The 21976-nt window shown below is 35.4% G+C and overlaps 3 protein-coding genes across 3 annotated transcripts; 2 read left to right on the top strand and 1 right to left on the bottom strand.

Moving 5' to 3' along the window:
• The first annotated feature begins 787 nt into the window (after window positions 1-787).
• On the top strand, window positions 788-3814 carry LOC127974422 (proteasome activator complex subunit 2). The gene is made up of 7 exons (XM_052577657.1): window positions 788-874; window positions 1572-1669; window positions 1761-1829; window positions 1949-2016; window positions 2140-2194; window positions 3207-3293; window positions 3450-3814. The coding sequence occupies exons 1-7, from the start codon at window positions 832-834 to the stop codon at window positions 3528-3530; spliced, it is 501 nt and encodes a 166-aa protein (XP_052433617.1). The 5' UTR covers window positions 788-831; the 3' UTR covers window positions 3531-3814.
• Window positions 3815-3890: 76 nt separating this feature from the next.
• On the bottom strand, window positions 3891-9253 carry LOC127974423 (U6 snRNA-associated Sm-like protein LSm5). The gene is made up of 5 exons (XM_052577658.1): window positions 9127-9253; window positions 7488-7583; window positions 7258-7285; window positions 4794-4866; window positions 3891-4130 (listed from the first exon to the last, which is right to left on the bottom strand). The coding sequence occupies exons 1-5, from the start codon at window positions 9170-9172 to the stop codon at window positions 4098-4100; spliced, it is 276 nt and encodes a 91-aa protein (XP_052433618.1). The 5' UTR covers window positions 9173-9253; the 3' UTR covers window positions 3891-4097.
• A 1342-nt stretch (window positions 9254-10595) lies between these two features.
• Window positions 10596-21972, top strand: LOC127974278 (ribonuclease 3; the record flags this gene model as incomplete). Its single annotated transcript, XM_052577456.1, has 12 exons — window positions 10596-10732; window positions 11374-12110; window positions 13223-13529; window positions 13710-13851; window positions 17483-17643; window positions 18846-18926; window positions 20080-20166; window positions 20289-20375; window positions 21070-21141; window positions 21452-21533; window positions 21617-21688; window positions 21848-21972. Coding segments are annotated over exons 2-12 (1953 nt in total), but the record flags the coding sequence as incomplete, so codon positions are not given.
• Between the last annotated feature and the right edge of the window lie 4 nt (window positions 21973-21976).

Genomic DNA, 21976 nt, shown 5'->3' with positions numbered 1-21976 from the left:
GTTCCTCCATTTCTCTTTAGGCCAGTTGATGTGTTCTTTGGCAAATTGTAACCTCTTCTGCACATGCCTTTTTTTTAACAGAGGGACTTTGCGGGGGATTCTTGAAAATAGATTAGCTTCACACAGACGTCTTCTAACTGTCACAGTACTTACAGGTAACTCCAGACTGTCTTTGATCATCCTGGAGGTGATCATTGGCTGAGCCTTTGCCATTCTGGTTATTCTTCTATCCATTTTGATGGTTGTCTTCCGTCTCTCTGGTTTTGCTCTCCATTTTAAGGCATTGGAGATCATTTTAGCTGAACAGCCTATCATTTTTTGCACCTCTTTATAGGTTTTCCCCTCTCTAATCAACTTTTTAATCAAAGTACGCTGTTCTTCTGAACAATGTCTTGAACGACCCATTTTCCTCAGCTTTCAAATGCATGTTCAACAAGTGTTGGCTTCATCCTTTAATAGGGGCCACCTGATTCACACCTGTTTCTTCACAAAATTGATGACCTCAGTGATTGAATGGCACACTGCTATTTTTTTGAACACACCCCTTTCAACTAATTCAACTAATTGCCCAATTGCACAGCCTTAAGAGCGTGCATATCATGAATGCTGGGTCTCATTTGTTTTCTGAGAATCTACTGAACCTACTGGTAACTTGTTTGCCACGTAGCAATAAAAAAATATACGAAAAACCTTGATTATTCTGGTTAGTCACATTGTACTGCTATTATTTTGAACAATACTGTATATATATATATATATATATATATATATATATATATATATATATATATATATATATTTAAGACATTTATTTAAATATTTTAACAGGAGATGGAGACAGATAAAAATGAAGATGATGAGAAAAAGAAGAAAGGTAATTTCACACACACACACACACACACACACATGCACATACACACTCTTTGGGTTTCCATGCTTTATGGGTAAATTCCATAGACATAATGATTTTCATACTGTAAAAACAGTATTTTCTATCCCCTTGCCCTACCCCTCACACAAAAACAATTCTGTATGATTTACAATATAAGCTGTGTTCCTCATGGGGATTTCCTCCTGCAATCACGATGAATGACAAAATGAAATTGTATTTATGAATGGGAAATTTGGAAAGATGATACAAATAACTGACAATTGAGAAACGCATGTTTATCGGAAGCATTGCGTAAACACTGATCTATAGCTAATATTGAATAGTGGTGGTTCTCATCTTTTTTAACTCCAAGGTTTCCAATTGTCCACAACAATATTTGAAGGGCCTTTATCCCTATTTTTGTTTTCAATACATGTTTTAATCTGTGAGTACGTCTAGTTTCTGTAAATGTAAAATGTAACTAAAATAATTATGAAATTAAAACAGGAGCTGAATGTTCTTCAGGCTAAATTGTTATGAACAGATTAAATGAAGGTGAATGTTTACTAGAGTGATATAAAGACGAAATCTGGATAAAAGTGCTTTAAAGTTGCAAATTTAAACCAAACCATAACTGTGATACATTGTTGTTATATGGAATATTGCATATTTTTGTAATTTTACATTTTTCTTGTGTCAGCTCCCAAGTGTGGCTTCATCAAAGGAAATGAGAGGATTGTGAAGTTGCTGGATATTGTAAAACCAGAGATAATGGCTTTGAAGGAGACCTGCATCACTGTAAGTGAGCAAAATTAACTCATAGATTCGGTTTCAGCATTTTCTCAGATATACAGTAGTGGCAGCATTTTTATTTATTTATTTATTTCAGGTTTCTTGCTGGATTTATCATCTAATTCCAAAAATAGAGGACGGAAATGATTTTGGAGTTGCAATTCAGGTTATTAAACCTTAAAAGGCTCAGATTGTTTCTAAATGCATGCTTTATACCACATAATGTTTTTGATTCTGAATCTCAAAGATAAGCAGGAGTTAACATGACTGATATTGATATTTTAGGAAAAGATCCTTGAGAGAATTACTGCTGTGAAGACCAAGGTGGAGGGTTTTCAGACCAACATTAACAAGTATTACAAACTATTTTAGTGCATTGATTATGTTTACTGGAGATTGTAAAATTGCAATATATTTTACACTCCCCACATTTATTAATTTTGTCATGTTAGTAATGAAGGTGTGTTTATTTGCAGGTACTTCTCAGAGAGAGGTGATGCAGTGGCAAAAGCTTCCAAAGACACACACGTGGTGAGTGTGACCTGTCAAATCAACATTACTTTTTTGTACAGCTGCAGTTATTAAACAGGGGTTTCAATACCATGTTCTTGGTTTTTGCCATTCAACCCTTTGATTCATGAGTTTAGAGGTCATTCGAGGACTCTGAGCAAACACAAAAGTTGTGTATTCTGTTTCTGTAGCCCTCAACAATGAAACTGAGTATTTCAGAAATTACAATTTTGCGAGAATATGTGATCTTCAGGCGTAATAAACATCCCCACCTTTTTAAGAATACGAACAGGCAAGTTCAAAGCAATTAAATCCATTTAATGATTAATTTCATATTATTCATTTTTATTTTATTTGCATTTTTCACTACAAATACTAGAAAACTGTTACATAATTTGCATATGTAAATGTTTGGAGGTAAATCACCAGATTTACACAATGACCCCATCACTTCAGAAAGATTACAGTATAGTTTCAATAAAAGCAGTAAGCTGCTTCGCATTCTGTCTAAAAATGCCCCCTAGAGGTTATAAATTCACTGTAAACCACAGCTTCATAGAGCTTATTGCTTTTATAAAATGGTTATTATGTAGCAAGGTTTCACAAAATAAAACAAAGCAAATAAAATGTAATGATATTAATAAAAACATTATTATTCCACCAAACAATGTATTTCCTCAGAAAGGGTTGTGGTTTCAACCATAGATATGTATAGAGGCTCCATTCGACGGCTCCAGACACATAGATGCAGCCGCAATCTTGGAATGTTCGATTTGACAACATTCACTATACTTTAGTTACTCACAGAGCCGTTGAGCCTTTCTGTGTAGGACTGTGTTTTCTTTAGAATATTCAGTGATCACTATGGTGAATGACGGCAGATTTACCATTACAATATGGTGGACGGCTTACATATATATATATATATATATATATATATATATATATATATATATATACACACACATATATGTTGTATAAATACATATAAATACACTTTCTGTGTTACAATAAACATTTGTTCTTTTGGCAGATGGATTATCGCTCTCTGGTGCACGAGAAGGATGAAGCGGCATATTCTGAGATTAGAGTGATTATGCTTGATATACGTGGTTTTTATGTGAGTTTCTTACATTATTCATTCAGCAAACAGCTTCTAAATAAAAAATGCTACCACATAAGCGAGTCATCCTGGTGAAATGGCCTTTACAAACGAATTATGATAATTGTGGACACAACTGTATGGCTGTAGATTCAGATGTCTGTTGTTTCTCAGGCTGAACTCTATGATGTCATCAGCAAGAACCTGGAGAAAGTGACGAATCCTAAAGGAGAAGAGAAGCCCTCCATGTACTGAGACAGATGCTTACTGGGACCAGTGCAGTTCTACAGCTAGACCTGTTTTCAGAATTTCTAATTTCTTCACATGATTTCTGACACTCTACAGATACATCTTTTAAATAGTTTGTTAGTAAGCTTGTTAAATCAGTCATAAACCTACAGTGTGTTGTGGTACAAATTATGAGTTCATGTAAATCTACATGGACATTTATTTCAACATATACAAAATAAATCAGGAAAATTCACAAATGTGACGCATTCTTAATGCAAAGAACCACATTAAAACATCATAAATAATGACTTCACAAGTTGTCCTCATTTTCTTCATTCACACTTCAGGAATTATAACATACAACTGAATTCCAACTCAGCCCAATTCATTTGATCTGTTTTATTGTAACAAGCAATATTTTTTTACAAAAACGTTTTGGATCACTTAAAGAACAGAAATAACTAATGTGGAAAAACTCCCCTTATAAAATGAAAATGAATGTTTGAAAACAATAAGTGATCAATTTTCAGGTTTCTTTCATGAAACGGGAACATAAATCTATATTTTTTTTTGGAAGGTGCTACATATTTCTCAAACTTCTGGTCCTTCTCCTCCTGGAATCAACTGGAAAACAACAGAAACACATGATTTCAATACATTTGATAAAGTAATACGTAATTTTAATTAGTATTCATCAATTAAAGCAATTACAGTTTGGTGTTTTGGTAATGTTTGAAATGGATTAATATAGGCTGGCATGTTAGGGCTGTTTAGGCACGTTTTTAGATCTGTGGGCTTCCTGCTAGTTTCCTGGTTTTACATTTTAAGAGTCTCTGCATTACAGAAGAACAGAAAAACTTTTTTTTTTTCAAGTTTTAGTAAAATACTGAAAATAAAACAGATACAGCTTTCTGTACAGTGTTCCTCACTGTAGCTCAATTGGTAGAGCACTGCGCTATGAAGTGCAATGTATTGGGTTTGAATCCCCGGGAACACATGATATGTAAAAATTGATAGTTTGATTGCATTGTAAGTCGCTTTGGATAAAAGCGTCTGATAAATGCATAAATTTAATTTACATTTTTCTATAAGACCCACTTTACTGAATCCTAACAGTTAAGTTGGTAGATGTAGTGCATTGTGGCTTTCACTAAACACTGGCTACAAAAAACAAACGTACATAAACTTACATTACTCATATTCATACACTAAACAAATCTAAAAGTAAATGTTTCATTAAGTGTGATTTATAGTTGATTGTTAAGTGATGAACTCAATTGATCATACCATTGTGATGTTATTGCCATTGAGTAGAATTTGATCCAGTTTTGTGATTCTTCTTCCTTCTGGAGTGATTTCACTGTGACACAAAATTAACTCTTGTTATGGCTCAGTGATATCTGAGATGAAGCATCATCGAGTAAATGAAATGTACTCTCACATTCATATTGAAATCTAATTGTAACATGTTTTTCCAAAAATATTTTAACATATTCCAATTTGAAAAAAGATATAAAACATTTTCCTTACACCATACACGTTAAACATTATTATATTATCAATTCATACAAAATTTAAACTCTAATAATTAAAGTCCCCATGGGGTTACTCAATTTGACCTGGAATAAAAATCTGTGTGTTGGTTTCCCCAGAAGTGGTGCTTTTGCTTTTTTGAGCACATCAAATGGAAAGGCTGCTTATTCACCTTTTTTTTTTAATACTTATGCAATATAAATGAACACCTGGAAACTTGACAGGACACATGGATGCCATTTCATGGGCCACATTAAGCTGCATTTGCTTTTTATTTCAAATGTTCAATTATTTTCTGCTTTTAGAACACTACATGTTTTAAGTAAATAAAAAATAGACATTGTAAATATAGCTAGAACACCATGTGGTCTGGATCCCAGTAAAAAAAAAAAACACACAAAGCCTATAAGAGTACTGATACATATTCACATATCCCATATACAACCCCTGTCAAAAAGTATGGAATCACCCCTCTCAGAAGATGTTCATTCAAATGTTTAATTGTGTAGAGAAAAAACCAAGCACATATATGCCACAAAACAATTTTCACTCAACAAAACAATATTCTGGCTGTATAAAACACTTAAAAAAACAACAAAGAAAGATAACTATAGTCAATTACAAGTGTTTTTACAGATTAAACAGAGGAAAAAAATATGGAATCACACAAATCTGAGGAAAATTATATGGAATCACCATGCACTTTGCATTTCTAAAACAAACACCTGTATCTGATTACAACTGCTAATTAGTCTGCAGTTAAAAAAGAGTGCTTGCACACATTAGTGATGTGTTGAACCAAGATGATTGACATAACTCATGGCTCCAACACGAGAGATGTCAGTTGAAACAAAGGAGAGGATTATCAAACTTCTCAAAGAAGGTAAATCTTGCAAAAGATGTTGGTTGTTCCCAGTCAGCTGTGTCTAAAATCTGGACCAAGTACAAATCAAATTGAAAGGTTGTAAAAGGGAAGCGTACTGGTAGACCAAGAAAGACATCAAAGCGCCAAGACAGAAAACTTAAAGCAATATGCCTTGAAAACAGAAAATGCACAACAAAACAAATGAGGAACAAATGGGCAGAAAGTGGAGTTCATGTCTGTGACCGGACTGTAAGAAATCGCCTACAAGAAATGGGATTTACATACAGAAAAGCCAAACGAAAACCATAATTAACATCTAAACAGAAAAAAAAAACAAGGTTTCAGTGGGCTAAAGAAAGACAATCTTGGACTGTGGATGACTGGATGAGTTATATTCAGTGATGAATCACGAATCTGCACTGGGCAGGGTGATGATGCAGGAACTTTTGTTTGGTGCCGTTCCAATGAAATTTATAAAGACAACTGCCTGAAGAAAACATGCAAATTTCCACAATCATTAATGATATGGGGTTGTATATCAGGTAAATTTATGGGAGAGATGACAGTCATTACATCTTCTATAAATGCACAAGTTTATGTTGAGATTTTGGACACTTTTCTTATTCCATCAATTGAAAGGATGTTTGGTGATGGTAGCATCATTTTTCAGGATGATAATGCATTGTGCCATAGGGCAAAATCTGTGAAAACATTTCTACAGGAAAGACATACAATGTCAATGGCATGGCCTGCAAATAGTCTGGACCTCAATCCAATTGAAAATCTGTGGTGGAAATGAAAGAAAATGGTCCATGACAAGGCTCCAACCTGCAAAGCTGATCTGGCAACTGCAATAAGACAAAGCTGGAGACAGATTGATGAAGTATACTGTTTGTCATTAGTTAAATCCATGCCTCAGAGAATTCAAGCTGTTATAAAAGCCAGAGGTGGTGCAACAAAGTACTAGTAGTGTTTTTCTTTGGTGATTCCATATAATTTTCCTCAGATTTGTGTGATTCCATATTTTTTTCCTCTGTTTGATCTGTAAAAACACTTGTAATTGACTATAGTTATCTTTCTTTGTTGTTTTTTTAAGTGTTTTATACAGCCAGAATATTGTTTTGTTGAGTGAAAATTGTTTTGTGGCATATATGTGCTTGGTTTTTTTCTCTACACAATTAAACATTTGAATGAACGTCTTCTGAGAGGGGGGATTCCATACTTTTTGCCAGGGGCTGTATATTTAATCACAGGTTTGAGGAGCAAGTAAAGTCAAAGCAGATAGATACATACATCAGGTAAAGATAATAAAGAAATGAAGAAGAACATTTATAGGTAGAAACATATACTTACAACTCTGTCACATCCTCAAGAACCATGTCTGATTAAAAGTCAAGAAAATGTAATGTAATGCACATTCTCTTTCTTTACATCATGTGAAATAAAACTTTATCTAGAGGAGTGAATGTATAACAGTGTCATCGTCTCTGTACTTGTATTTTGTAAAATGACACTGAATCTGTTCCTAAAGCATTAACCATCACAAATATATTCCAGTGTTTTTCCAGCACATAAAAGGATACTGACAAAGTCATCAAATCCAAGCAGAGTTCCCACAATCTCTTTATCATTCTTCATGACGATGTGAATTCGTGAACCGATGCATTTATCCACCAGCTCTGAAAGACATAACACATAAAAAAAAAACTGAAGCTGTTCATCTCTGCAGTATACATGGTGTGAAGACATTGTTAAATCTACTAACCTAAATATTTCAAAGCAGATTACAGAATACATCAAAAGACACATGCAGTATTCTTTTTTTTTTTTTTTTGAAAATCAAGTTTTACATATTTCAAGGTAGATCATCTTGTTACAACTTAAGCTTGCCAGATAGCCACTTATTTGACATAAGTGTCAAATGAATATTAAGATTTAGATATACTTTAAACTCTCAAAGTCAAATAACAAACATATGAGACAATTTAAAACTAAATCTGGTCAAAAGTTCTATTGGAGCATGTTTCAGTCGTTTGAAAAAGGAACATTCCAGGAAACTGTTTAACACCTTAAGTCTTTAACTGGTCCATGATGATGATTATGTGGCAGCTGGGTGTGATTTGAGGATATACCTTCTTTGAAGTAAAATAACTTCAATTTAATTTTTTTATAATTATTCCATGAAGGTCAAAACATGAAAACGTGAATACACTGGACAGTTGCATTCAATAAAGTTGTATTTATAATTGATGTTCTGATTTCTTTACTCAGAATTCCTGAATGCCATTCATCAGGTATAGTGAAGTTTTTTTTTTTTTTTTTTTACCCCTGACTGAAGAACAAAACAGAACTTGCATGAGTATGTCAAGTTTTATCTTTGTTGTAGACATCACGCTCAACGTACTCTAGTGTACATGTAAAAACTTAAGTATACTTTAGATTTTTAGGGCTCCAGTTGGGATAGATCCTGTGTCAGACATTTGACCCCTGCACTTAAGTATGAAACATAAAACGTAAGTAGGCTAAACAAACCAAAATAAGTAACACTTAATACAAAATTTAAAAAAAAATGTTTAATTTCATTGACTTAGGTAACTTAAGTAGCTATATTTGAAGTATAAGGGATTCACTTTATCTATAAGCTGTTTCCATCTTTACAATGATTGAAATACAGCATGTAAAATTAAATTAACTTGCAAAATAATTACCATACAGAATTTAATTCGACACCCCGCTTGCAACATCCAAACTCAACAATTTTATCATCTAGAATTCTGGGGTTTCCACTTTTAAAAAAACTTGGTCATTCGTGTGTTTGTAACTCATAATTACGACATTTCCGACTATAACTGAGGATGAAATAAATTAGTAAACTAATGAAGCTATGGGAATGAAAACAGAATTGAATAGAGGTGAATTCATTACATATGCTCACTTTGTAACAGAATTCACACATACTGACTACAGTGAGGGATTTCCACTTATATCTTGAATCACTTATTTAAAACCCATTTAATACACTATTAAAACATATGTAAGATGTAAGTTATATTAATATATTTAATTTACACGTGTTTCCAATAAACTATATACAAATAAATAAAACATACTGAGATTTGAATGCGACTCAGTGGGAACTGGGAACTCTATGCCCTCATTACAACAACTACAAATGTTTAATTGGTAAAATAAAAAACCCATTAAAACCATAGTCACACATACCGAGAGGTAAAAGCTGCGAAGGATTCGTTGCCGCGGTTGCCGCCATTTTGATAACAGACCTTAGTAATCGGCCACTGAAAATAAAAAAAATACAGACATAAGAAATCGATATTTGCAGCCATCGATGTCTTTGTAAACACAAGGGGGTGCAGCTGCTCTTCCGTTCGTTCAGTAGTAGAGTAGACAGCCATGAGCAAACTTTTTCTTGTAAATCCTGACCAAGTTCTGAATATTATCTGTGATAAAATTACTTGTATTCATTAAGCTACCTTCAGTTCTTTAACAATAATACATTGAATTTGTACTAAAAAATAATTTCACACTTAGGAACTTTTTAAGTGATTTTAAAACATTTACAGATTTGCATTTTGTTACAATACAACCTGTCTGATTCTAATTATTATTTGCATGCATTGTTACCCTTTTTGTAAGTATTTGTCATAGTGTTACTTTGTCTTGTGTTTTCACCTGTATAAACTTTCATGGTTCAGCTACCAAACTTGTATTCTCACATTTTTGCTTTTTGATTGATAAGGCTACTACTCCACAAATTAGACATTGTGGACGAACATATCTACTAAATGAAAACATGCAGGTCTAATGTAATCTGTGACTTTTTCATGAACTATAATGTGCAAGGTGTATTCAAGATTACTGAGTGCCTAGGTTTTTACTCCAATCAAATGCCCTTTTGTCTCCCACCAAGAGCAAGAGAATGTCTCATATCTTGACTGGAGATGCTGTTCATTTTTGTAAAGATGGTCAATATCAAAATAAAGTTTCTTTATTGTAATACGGAAATGCTAATGCCATATGATTTCAAACAGCAGGAACCTTCTAATGATATGATATTGAAAATACTTTAGACACTAAAAATATTGGAAAATTTGAAGATGTTTGTTATAAATACAACTTCATCTTTAGACCTTTTTATTTAAATCTGGATAGATTTAAGTTTATTAAGCTTTTAAAATCAAAACAAGTTGGATTGTGCATTTGGATTGTGCACTATTTATAGGTTACTAATCAAATGTGAGTAAATGATCATGTCTGTCTTGCAGATTGCTCATAGTCTGTTGTTTCTCTTTCAAACATCTTAAATCCTGAGAACTTGTTCACCATGTTTTATGTCAGATCTAGGGCTATTATCGATAAACGAATAAAAAATAGAGAAAACATAGGCTATTATGGATAGAGGAGTAATATTTAAGCCAGATACAATGGTTTGAAGTTAAAAAATATCTTAATTATTCATTTAATTACAAACAAGTTTGATGTAAACATAGAACATTTTTAAACATTTACTAGAAGACGAAGTAGCTGAACTTTTGCATGGCCTCTCTCTCTCTCCACACTCCACCTCAGTTGGTGGCAGTGATGCACCTACAGAACAAGAATTCTATTTCTGCAAGTATAATTTCTCGCGTTCTCATTGGATACATGTCACGCAGCTTCATTCTGATTGGCTGCAGCACACACTGTGTCGTGAACGAGCTGAACCTCTGCAACATGAACTGAGCATTTTTATAGCAGTAAACATAAAACATAATAAACAGCGTAACTGTTTTTCTCTTTAGCCCCCAAGAGTTAGCAAAGCCTTCTACAGGTAAGTTGTATTCTTCAGGAATAAAATGTTTGACTTTATAATTAAGTCTTGTTTTGTCTAATGCTGAAACTGTGTATTGAATATCAATGAATATCAACGAAGCAGCCTTGCAAGTCCAGTTGTTTAGATTTTTGTATGCCATGTCAAAATTTTTACTGACTGACTTACACCACAAAGGCTCCTGTGTTTATGTCCAGTTATGTAATTTAAATGACAATGAAAGAACCTATTCATTAAAATTAAAGTGAAATTGCTTAACCTATATATGGGAGCCTGAGAAAAATGTTCATTTTTGAGAAGAAAATGTAAAATGGCACTTAGAGGCTATATATATATATATATATATATATATATATATATATATATATTACAGCAAAACATGGTTATATTCTAAGTTAACTAATGAGTGTGATGTAACTAGTAGTAACTAATAGTAAGATGACTGCAAATTTATTGAAAGGAAGTAAACAGACAGCAATAAAATAAATATTAGAATTAAGATGTGTTTCTTTAGTTCTGACTGAGTGTTGTAAGTGTTTCAGTCACATTGGTGTCTTTATATGATCCAAGTTGTACAAAATCTTTATAAGAAAATCTCTGACTATATCCACATCTTTCTCACATCTATGTCTTCTTTACAGATGTCTTTCCACGCTGGCCGTGGATGCCCGAGGGGAAGAGCAGCCGCTCCGGGTCCAATGTATCGGCCTGCTCCTCCACAGTATCACTACGACCCTCCGGCTGCTCCAGGTCCTATCTATAACCCTCAAGGCGGCAGTAGCTACATGCCACCTCATCCTGACTTCATGCCATTCCATTTCCCTGCACCCTCACAGGGCTCTAATGCTCTGCCCCAATGCCCCGTACGCCCACCGGTCTTCACAGAGCCGCCCCCTTTTCCTCCACCTGCTCTTCAACACTCGGACAGCTCCGCCCCAGTGCCTGTTCAGAGCTCTTACCCTTACATGATGCCCACCGTCACCCCACCACCTCTTCCACCTGTGCCACCCTCAGTTCCACCTTCCATGCCCTATCCACCATCATATCCCATGAGCTACCCTCCACAGCCACACCTCCCTCCTCCACCGAGCTTCAATCCAGCTTACGTGCAGCCCGGAGGATCCTTCAAACCTGATCGCTCCCGCCCGCCTCTGCAATACAAGTCGGACACCTGTTCCCGCTCCCCAGAAAGACCCCGTCACCATGATGAGCATCGGCACAGAGGGCACAGCTATGGAGGATATGGAGGTCGGCATAACCGAGAGTTTGGAGGAGACAAACGGGACAGAGGGTGCAGTTCAGAGCGCAGGCGCTCAGACAGCCCACGGTATAAAGCAGACTATGACAGAGGGCACGTACCATCAAGACACCGCAGCAGGTAACACACTTTACTGCTTTTTCTGTTATCAAAAAAATTATTAGACCTCTGTGGGGACCGGGTTATTATAAGTCATCTTAACATTATCGAAGTGGCTTCTGACACCACATTTATACCCCAAAAACATGTTTAATGCTGCAGCGAAGTGTCACAAAATATTTTTTTTCTTTCCTAAAAACTTATAATGATTTAATTCACTTTTTTTCATTGTGCGAGTGGTGACATTAAATGTGTTGCTCTGGGACAGTTGTGTCACTCAAAGATCCAGTTTTCAAGAAAAGCTTTACCATGCAACACAACTAATTTATCTGTCCTGATGAAACTATAAATTATAGTTTCATCTGTCCTGATGAAACTGTAAAGTTGCTTTGCAATGATTTGTATCATAAAAAGCGCTTTACAAATAAACTTTAATTGAATTGAATTATAACACACAGCACCGTTGAATAATAATACAGGAACAAGCATATAGCATTTAAATGCTGTGCAATTAAGTAGAATTTGCACAAAAAAAAAATAGATTGTAATAAAGTAGTAATGTGTTTCATTAGTAAAAAAAACAATTAAACAGCATGCATTTAAAATAGCAAGATTTAATGCACAGATCTCTTCTGGCAACAGTTGATCGTAGCAATCATAATTTTAATTATAATGATTGACTTATATTCAATCCCACATTTAAATGTGATTGACTCTTTCAAAACTTGTGTTCATTTTGCAGAAAGAAAAATAACATTTTATTCACAGTATGAATAGGTTGTATACAGACAGCTTAGCAAAGAGTTTATCCTTTTATAATTAATCACTGAATCTGATATGACTTCAAAGGATAGTTAACCCCAAAATTAAGTATTTTATCATTTACTCACCCTCATATTGTTCCAAACCTGAGCTTCTTTCTTTTCTTGAGTTCAAAAGAAGATATTTTGAAGAATGTTGGTAACCAAACCACTGACGTCCATAGAAATTACCCTCAAGACTGACTATTACCAAGCAACAAAATTTTACTTCATTTATATGTGATTTCAGTGAAGTTGTTTAAACCTCTCCAAACACATGGCTTTTATAGACTTTTATATAATATTGCGTATAATATTGCCTCCATCCCCCAGAGAATGCTATCGGCATAGAGATGAGCCAGGTTCACCCACCTCAGACAGACACAGGAAACACATCCGCAGTCGCTCAGGCAGTCGAGAGAGAAAGCGCCGACGTGTGGAGGAGGAGAAAGAGAGGAGAACAGACAGCACCTCAAGCAGTCGAGAGAGATCGGTGAACTACAGCAGGATTAGAGATGTAGAGGAGACATCCACTGACCGACATGAGGAGGAGAAAGGAGAGGAGGAGTTACTCAAACCTGCCTGGATCCGCTGTACGCATGCTGAGAACTACTACTCCAATGATCCAATGGACCAAGTGGTAACTACAGCAGTCAACACAAACTGCAGCTGATAGTCCTGGAATTTTTACCAATTTACCACAAAATTATACTCCCATTTAAAATGTAGTTTTGTACTAAATATTTTGAAGGTGTCATGTCCAATCATATCATATACTCGGGAGCAGTTTCTCACCTTCCATCTCACCTTCCATCTTTAGGGTGATTCTACAGTCGTGGGAACCAGTAAGTTGAGAGATTTGTATGAGCGCTTTGAGGAAGAGCTTGGTCAGAGGCAGGAGCGAGCCAAATCCAGTAGACCTAATTGGGAACCACCCAAGACCAAACTGGACCAGGATGAAGGTATTGTGTATTTTACCATTTCAAATATGAACAGTGTATTTTATAATATTCCATAAAAGTTGCAACATTATGAACATGGTACAACATTCAGTGATTTCATTAAACTCTGTATGTGTCTTATCTCTTTGCAATGACAAAACTGCTTGTGCTTTTCGAAAGTACAAAATATGGCTCAAAAGTCAATTTTTAAATGTAACTATTTAATGCCAAATATTTGTTACCTGTCTGTGGGCAAGACAGGGTTAAAGGACGAGAGCACACCTGCTCATGTTAGTTCTGTGTAGAAATATATAAATATAAATAAATAAATCATTCTTTGTTTACATGGAGAAATAAATAAAAATCAGTAAATGTTTAAGGCAGTCCGCAGTGTCTTACAATTACAAGGGAGTTGCAATATTCTAGATGCATGTATGCAGTTTCTCTAATGATATTTTATTGTTGGGTTGAAATCTGCAGTATTGTAGAAGTTAAGGGGTAAAGACATGACCAGGGGCCCGTTTCAATAAGGAGGTTAAACAAACTCTGCGTTGAAACTTAAACTCTGATTTGACTTACCCTGAGATGTGAAGTTTTCGGTTTCAGAACAGCTAAATTGTGTTAATTAAATCCACTCTAAGTAGGTTAACGTTTGAGTTTAGTGCGTGCACTGCGACTATGAGAAGTCATGATCAATGGAGCTCTGAAGTTATGATTCACCATGGCAACAGCACCCAAAGAGTCAATGTGTCATTTTAATTCTTAATCACTGTTATAATATCAGAGGTGAATACTGTAAATCAATTAACTAATATTCATTTTTATGGTATCCCATGGCAATAAATAAATAAATAAATAAAACTAAATAAGGGGGGGAAAGAAGAGTAGCATCTAAAAATGAATTATAAAAAAATTATCAATCAAGGTAAAGCTTTAAGCATGAAAGTTTAATGGGTGTAGGATACATGACTTTACAAACATTTGACATTAAATGTCATTCAGTGTCTATTTCAAATGTGCAGCAGCTTTTTCTAACATACAGGTGCTGGTCATATAATTAGAATACCATCAAAAAGCTGATATTTCACTAATTCCATTCAAAAAGTGAAACTTGTATATTATATTCATTTATTACACACAGACTGATATATTTAAAATGTTTATTTATTTAAATTTTGATTATGATAACTGACAACTAGGGAAAATCAAAAATTCAGTATCTTAGAAAAATAGAATAATGTGAAAAGGTTCAATATTGAAGACACATGGTGCCACACTCTAATCAAATTAACAACTGACTTGTACTCAGCTCGCAAAATGGGGGGAGAACATGCACCAGCACCACTGAGAGATGAAGAGGAGATGGTCAAGTAGAAGAATTTTAAAATTCAAAAGGAAAAATATTAACTGTTACTTTTTTTATATTTGTAGAAAACCAAAATGACCAAATAAATTGGGAATAATTTTTGTTCATCTAACAGCTGTGGTGGTGGCTATGGCATGGATCTTGTACTACCTCTCCATCTGGCAATGTTCGATTCCTTAGGGTAATCTGTTTCATTTTCGGAAAGTGCGAAGGTGGAATTTACACACTGTAAATTATTGGGTTACTTCCCAATACGTCGCAGCAAGATGTTATCAAGGGAACATAATTTATCAGATTAGACACGTTTAAAGGGGGGGTGAAATGCTATTTCATGCATACTGAGTTTTTTACACTGTTAAAGAGTTGGATTCCCATGCTAAACATGGACAAAGTTTCAAAAATTAAGTTGTACGTTTGAAGGAGTATTTTTGTTACCAAAATACTCCTTCCGGTTTGTCACAAGTTTCGGAAAGTTTTTTTCGAGTATGGCTCTGTGTGACGTTAGATGGAGCGTAATTTCCTTATATGGATCCTAAGGCACTTCTGCCGGAAGAGCGCGCGCTCCAGTATAGCGAGACTGAGCAGCACAGACATTTCACTGATCAGAGCGATTCACTGATCAGAGCGCGAGCGTCGCGAAAAGTCACAAAAGAAGTGTGTTTTTGGTTGCCAGGGCAAGACAACCCTGTACAGATTACAAAAAAAAAACAGCATTAAGGGACCAGTGGATGGAGTTTATTTTTACAGAGCATCAACGGAGTTGTGCAAGTGTTTTTGTTTGTTCCCTGCATTTCGAAGATGCTTGTTCACAATGCCCAGTTTGACGATGGATTTGCGTATAGTTTATTTCTTAAGGATGATGCAATCCCAAGGAAAAAGGGTCACGATAGTGTGTTGGAACCGCAGGCGGTGAGTAAAACTGCTTCAAATATCTCTGCCTCCTTGTTAGTGCGTCCCCTCCCATGCCAGAGACCAGGGTTCGAGCCCCGCTCGGAGCGAGTCGTTGCTGCTGCTGCTTTCGTTCAGTTTCAGCCTCTGGATCTGATTCTGGATCATAAATAAACGGCTGAATCTGACTGTAAGCCATGGTTTGTTTTGGATGATGGGTTTTCCCTCACGGTAATGTCAGAGCCTTTAATATGTTTTTCAACGGCTCTGGGTAATGTCACAGCTTCCACGTGGTCTCAACGCAAAAGCCTACTCGCGCTCGTGATTCTTTAGCTCCGCCCACACGCCACGCCTCCAGACGGTCGTGTTTTTCCGGGAAAAATCGGTACAGACTATCTTTCTCTTATGAATATAATAAAACTAAAGACTTTTTGGATTTATGAAGGATGCAGTACTACTCTAAATGTACTCAAGATTAACAGGATATTGAGTGAAAACGAGCATTTCACCCCCCCTTTGAATCGATTTCTACAACACTGACCTACAGTCCAGTGAAACTCATCTTTGACGATTTTTACCAAGGAAAAAATTCTCAGGAAGCCTTACTAATGTGCTCTGCATCTCAGATGTTTTAAATAAAACTACCATTTAAAATGCTACCACTCAAATAGATAGCCTATGCATGTGAATATGGCAGAAAAAAAAATAAAAATTGGCAACGAATTTATGCAGCCACCTCGTCTACAGGATCCTGTATAAAATGAGATGGCATTTTTGTTACTTAGAATTTTTGTCTTGTTTCCAGCCAAAATATCAAAATATTATTAAACCGAGATGCATTTTCTACAGGAAACAAGACTAAATACCTTAAATAATTTTTCATCTTTAGAAATTGCATCTTGACGTAATAATTTTTAGAGGAAATAAGACAAAAATATTCAGCAAGAAAAGTGTTTTTGCAGTGTGAATGAATGAATGAGGGATTTAAACACTGAGTTCGAAAATCACTTTAAATAGAGGGAAGGAGACTATAAGGAACTCTGGGTTTACTAACCTGCCCCTGACCAAGTTAGGTTGGTAACTGACTCTGAGTATCTTTTTCAGAAACGGCTTGACTTAACCTACATTCTCGGGTTTGACAAACCTCCCATTCTGAAACGGAAGGAGTTTCTGTCTTTTCAGGTTTAACATACTCAGAAATTTCACTTAACCTCCTTTCTGAAATGGGCCCCAGGGGCCTGACAGCAGTTTTAAGTTTACGTTAAAAGTGTGGAAAGTTGATGTTCCTTTGATTTTTATTTTATTTCAGAGCACAGGAATAAGTAAATACACAATTAGTGTTCGCTATGTCACTCAGCCATAACTCTAAAAGAAAGATAAATTTGTTGTGTTGTGCAGATGAGAGCTCGAGCGAATCAGAATGTGATTCAGATGGAGGCGGTAGCAGTTGCTCAAGCAGTTCTGACTCTGAGGTGTTTGATGTCATTGCTGAGATCAAGAGAAAGAAAGCTCACCCTGACCGCCTCCATGAGGAGCTGTGGTACAATGACCCTGGACAGGTGCACTTCACCATTTTGCCAATGGGGACAATAATGTTAAAGCTGCAGTAGGTAACTTATGTAAAAATATATTTTTTACATATTTGTTAAACCTGTCATTATGTCCTGACAGTAGAATATGAGACAGATAATCTGTGAAAAAAATCAAGCTCCTCTGGCTCCTCCCAGTGGTCCTATTGCCATTTGCAGTTACCGCTCCCGGTAAGAAAACAACCAATCAGAGCTGTGGTCCGTAACTTTGTTTGTGTTCAAAATTTAGAACAATGTATATAATAAGCGAGTACACCGTGAATCCATTTTCCAAACTGTGTTTTTAGCTTGTCCTGAACTGATCACTAGGGTACATCTATAATAAGTGTTTATATTCGGACTATTTTAGATTGCTTCGGGGGTACCGCGGCGGAGTAACCCAGTACCTTTGTGATTCTTCATAGACATAAACAGAGAGAAGTAGTTCCGGCTACGATGTTCTTCCGCAAGACGCAAGCAGTTCTGTTTATTAACCGCTAGAGCGTCAAAAGTTACCAACTGCAGCTTTAAAAGGTCTGTGGTAATAAAGGGATAGATCACCCAAAAATGATCTCATGACTCATAAAACTAATTTGATTAGTCTTCAGAACTCAGATTTAGAGATTTTTCTTTAGGTTTCTGTCCCTTGAGTGAAAGTTCAGGTAACCAAAACTTAAATATCCAAGTGGGTTATAAAGGCATTGTAAAACAAATCCAAATGAACTGAGTGGTTTAATTAAGCTTGTGACAAGATACAATTACCGATACTTGCATATGGTTATCGTGTAACATAATTTTTTATCTCTTTATAAGACTTGGATTTAAGTTTTATGTTTGGAATGTGAAGGTAAGTAAGTGATGACAGATTTGTCTTGTTTTTTTTTTTGTTTTTTTTTTTAAGGTGAACTGTCACTTAAACCAAATTTTATTAATGTAGCTAGCTCCAAACATTTTAAACAATTAAAAATTTAACTAACTTTAAACTGACTTGTTCGGCAACGTTCTCGTCTAGCAGTAGAACTTATTATCTATGTCAGATCCATCCATGTTTTTTCAGAACTGATTCAAAGTGGGAAAAAAAGTTCTTAAAATTAATCATTATTTCTGAAATTATGACATGTGCTTAAGTGTTAACTGTTTGATTTATGTGTGTATATTTGTGGCTTACAGTTATTCTTGTGTTTAAAACTCAGATGAATGATGGACCATTATGCAAGTGCAGTGCCAAAGCCAGGCGAACTGGAATCCGACACAGTATTTATCCGGGTGAACAGGTATAAGTGCATTCATTCAATCACTTCATCTCTTTTAGAACCATATTTAGGGCCCAGAACACTAAGGCTGTTGTTTTTGGCATGTTTTTTCATTATTATTATTATTATTGTTTGTTTGTTTGTTTGGCCCATTTTTGAGGGCTTTGCCATGGTCAAAAACTTATGATACTTTGCAGAGATACAAGACCTTATTGTAAAGTCTTATAAAGTTTTATATATTGTTCTCTTTAGGTGTGTGTGTGTGTGTGTGTGAGAGAGAAAGGGAGAGGGAGAGAGAGATAGTCTATTTTAAAGTAAATGCATTAACTGTCAAGCATTACAGTATTTATTAATGGTTGTTGATGTTAATCAAAATGTTAATGTATATTCACATTGCATTACACAATTAAGTATAAACCTCTCATAGCAGCCCATTAAAAGGTTAGTTAATCCAAAATTAAAATTAATCAAGGCACCCTAGGTGTATATGACTTTCTTCTTTCAGACGAATCCAGTCAGAGTTATATAAAAAAAATATATTTGATCTTTCTAGCTGTTTAATGGCACTCTGCGGGTGTTGCATTGCTTCAGTCCAAAATAAGTGAAATAAAAAGTGCCCTTCCTTAATAAAAAGTATCTAACATAGCTCCAGGGGTGAACAAAGTCTTCCTGCAGTGAATTGATGTGTTTTTGTAATAAAAATAACCATATTTAAAATTTAGAGTTAGGGCTGAGTGACATAACAAACACTATTTGTGTATTTGCTTATTCTTATGCTCTGAAAGAAAACAAATCAAAGGAACACCCACATTTCACAGTTTGAAGGTAAACACAAAACTGATGATTAAATAAACCACGTTGGGCCTGCTTCATAAAACAAGTTTACCAAATAAGGCAGGCTTATTTCAGTTAGTCTGACTTATTTTGAACCAAATCAACTGACAATACTGAAATTCTTGAGTTATTACCATGGTCAAGGTCCAGAAACGTAGCAAGGACAGAGAATTCCTAGTTTTATTCTGAGAGTAAAATGTTGTGTTTATGATTTTGTTGTTTAGTGTTATTTTAAACCCAGCATTTCCATTACAGTGATTTTGATTGTTATAAATGTCAGTCATCTGTCTGGGTTGTCAGTCTGTTTGGATTGGTCAGCAACTTTTTCTTTCTCTTATAGTCAGTGAAATCTTGCCGGCCGATGTGTAACAATGCTGGCAAACTGTTCCACTACAGAATAACTGTGTCCCCACCGACCAACTTCCTAGTAGGTTTCTATGCCGTTTTAATCATCTAGTATTCATACATTTTATTTTTCTGTTCTTATATTGTTTCTACCTTTGAACATAATTGGTTCTCTCTGTCTCTCTCTCTCTCTCTCTCTCTCAGACAGATAGACCCACGGTTATTGAGTATGACGACCATGAGTACCTGTTTGAGGGCTTTTCCTGCTTTTCTCACACACCACTTACAAATGTAAGAATGTGATTTCTGCATGGTTGCAGTCAGACCTACTAACTAGATTATAACATGGTCCTTTTTGTGAATAAACAATAATAATAAAAAAAACAGTATCTAAATATGCTTTTGTAGGAGTTTGTTTCAACATTTATGGGAGGAAAGTATTCAAATAAAACATGGAGCGTCATTTACTATGTTTTGCATTAGTCAATTTACTAATATTTGCCCCATTATTTAACTCCCGATGCAGCATGTCTTTGCACATTTTGCCCTTGATATTGCTACTAAAGTTGCTGATTTGGGCTGAGATGGTCATTATGAAAATGAGTTGTCTGTGTTCTTTAATTTATGCGTTTCCATTAGATCATTTGAAAAAAACATTCCATTCCCATTGATGATTGTGGTTTTAATATAATTTAGTTCAGGTTTTCTTAATGTTAAATTAGTTCTGCTTAATGTTACATTTGTCATTCACAAACTTCTGTTGTTTCAGACCTGTATGACTTGTTTTCCTCTGTGCAGATAATCAGTGGTTAACCGTAATTTTATGAAGCTAAAAAATTACTTTTTGTTGTAGCATCAAAAAATTAAGGTTGAACCACTGATGTCACATGGGCTATTTTAACGAGGACATTCAAGTGATGTTTTGAGCATGAAGTTCTCACATATCACACATATCTCCCAGACTAACTGTTCCCACCCCCTTTAGATCCCTTTGTGTCGGGTTATTCGCTTCAACATCGATTACACCATCCACTTTATAGAAGAGATGGCACCTGAGGTATGTGTCACCCCACATTTATCAGATTTCACACTGTCCACATTTTCTTCAGTTCACTGTAATCATCTACTGTAAATGTTAGTTACTGTGAATAACATTTTTATGCACATACTTAATTGCGTACGATTAATATATACAATTAAATTTCTCATAATGAGACCAACATCTTGACGATTTGACTTAATCATTAATAAAACTGATTTTAATTTGATTAACATTTTTAATTCAAATTCAGGCATTTTGGTTGTTTCTAACACATGTGACGTGACCCACAAATGCTCAGCTATTGTAATCTGTTGTGTCTGACCAGAACTACTGCGTTAAAGGCCTGGAACTGTTTTCCTCGTACCTCTTTAAAGACATCTTGGAGTTATATGATTGGAATCTCACAGGTAACATGCACACGCACATTTAACTCTACACAAGCACACCATGAGCTTATAAGCCATAGTAATATAGTTTTGCTGTCACACAGGCCCTGATGAAAATGGCCAGTCAGGTTGTCAGAGGTTTCATTTTATGCCACGGTTCGTTCGGTTCCTCCCAGGTACATTTTAAATACCCTTCTGCCCATTTCACTCATGAACAAAAAAATGTTTGAGCAGTATTTTATACCTAAATTTGACTGATCACTCACCAATTTATTGGTGAATAGTTCATACAAGTAGAGATAATGCTTCATCACTATGATTGATTGTGGTGTCAGATGGAGGAAAGGAGGTGCTGTCCATGCACCAGGTGCTGCTGTATCTGCTGCGCAGCAGCACAGCTCTAGTTCCTGAAGAGGAAATCGCCAACATGCTTCAGTGGGAAGAGCTGGAGTGGCAGAAATATG

Source organism: Carassius gibelio, chromosome B16 (assembly GCF_023724105.1).
Source record: "Carassius gibelio isolate Cgi1373 ecotype wild population from Czech Republic chromosome B16, carGib1.2-hapl.c, whole genome shotgun sequence".
NCBI lineage: Eukaryota > Metazoa > Chordata > Actinopteri > Cypriniformes > Cyprinidae > Carassius > Carassius gibelio.
The sequence above is the reverse complement of the archived record's forward strand: the minus strand, read 5'-3'. Positions and strand labels throughout refer to the sequence as shown.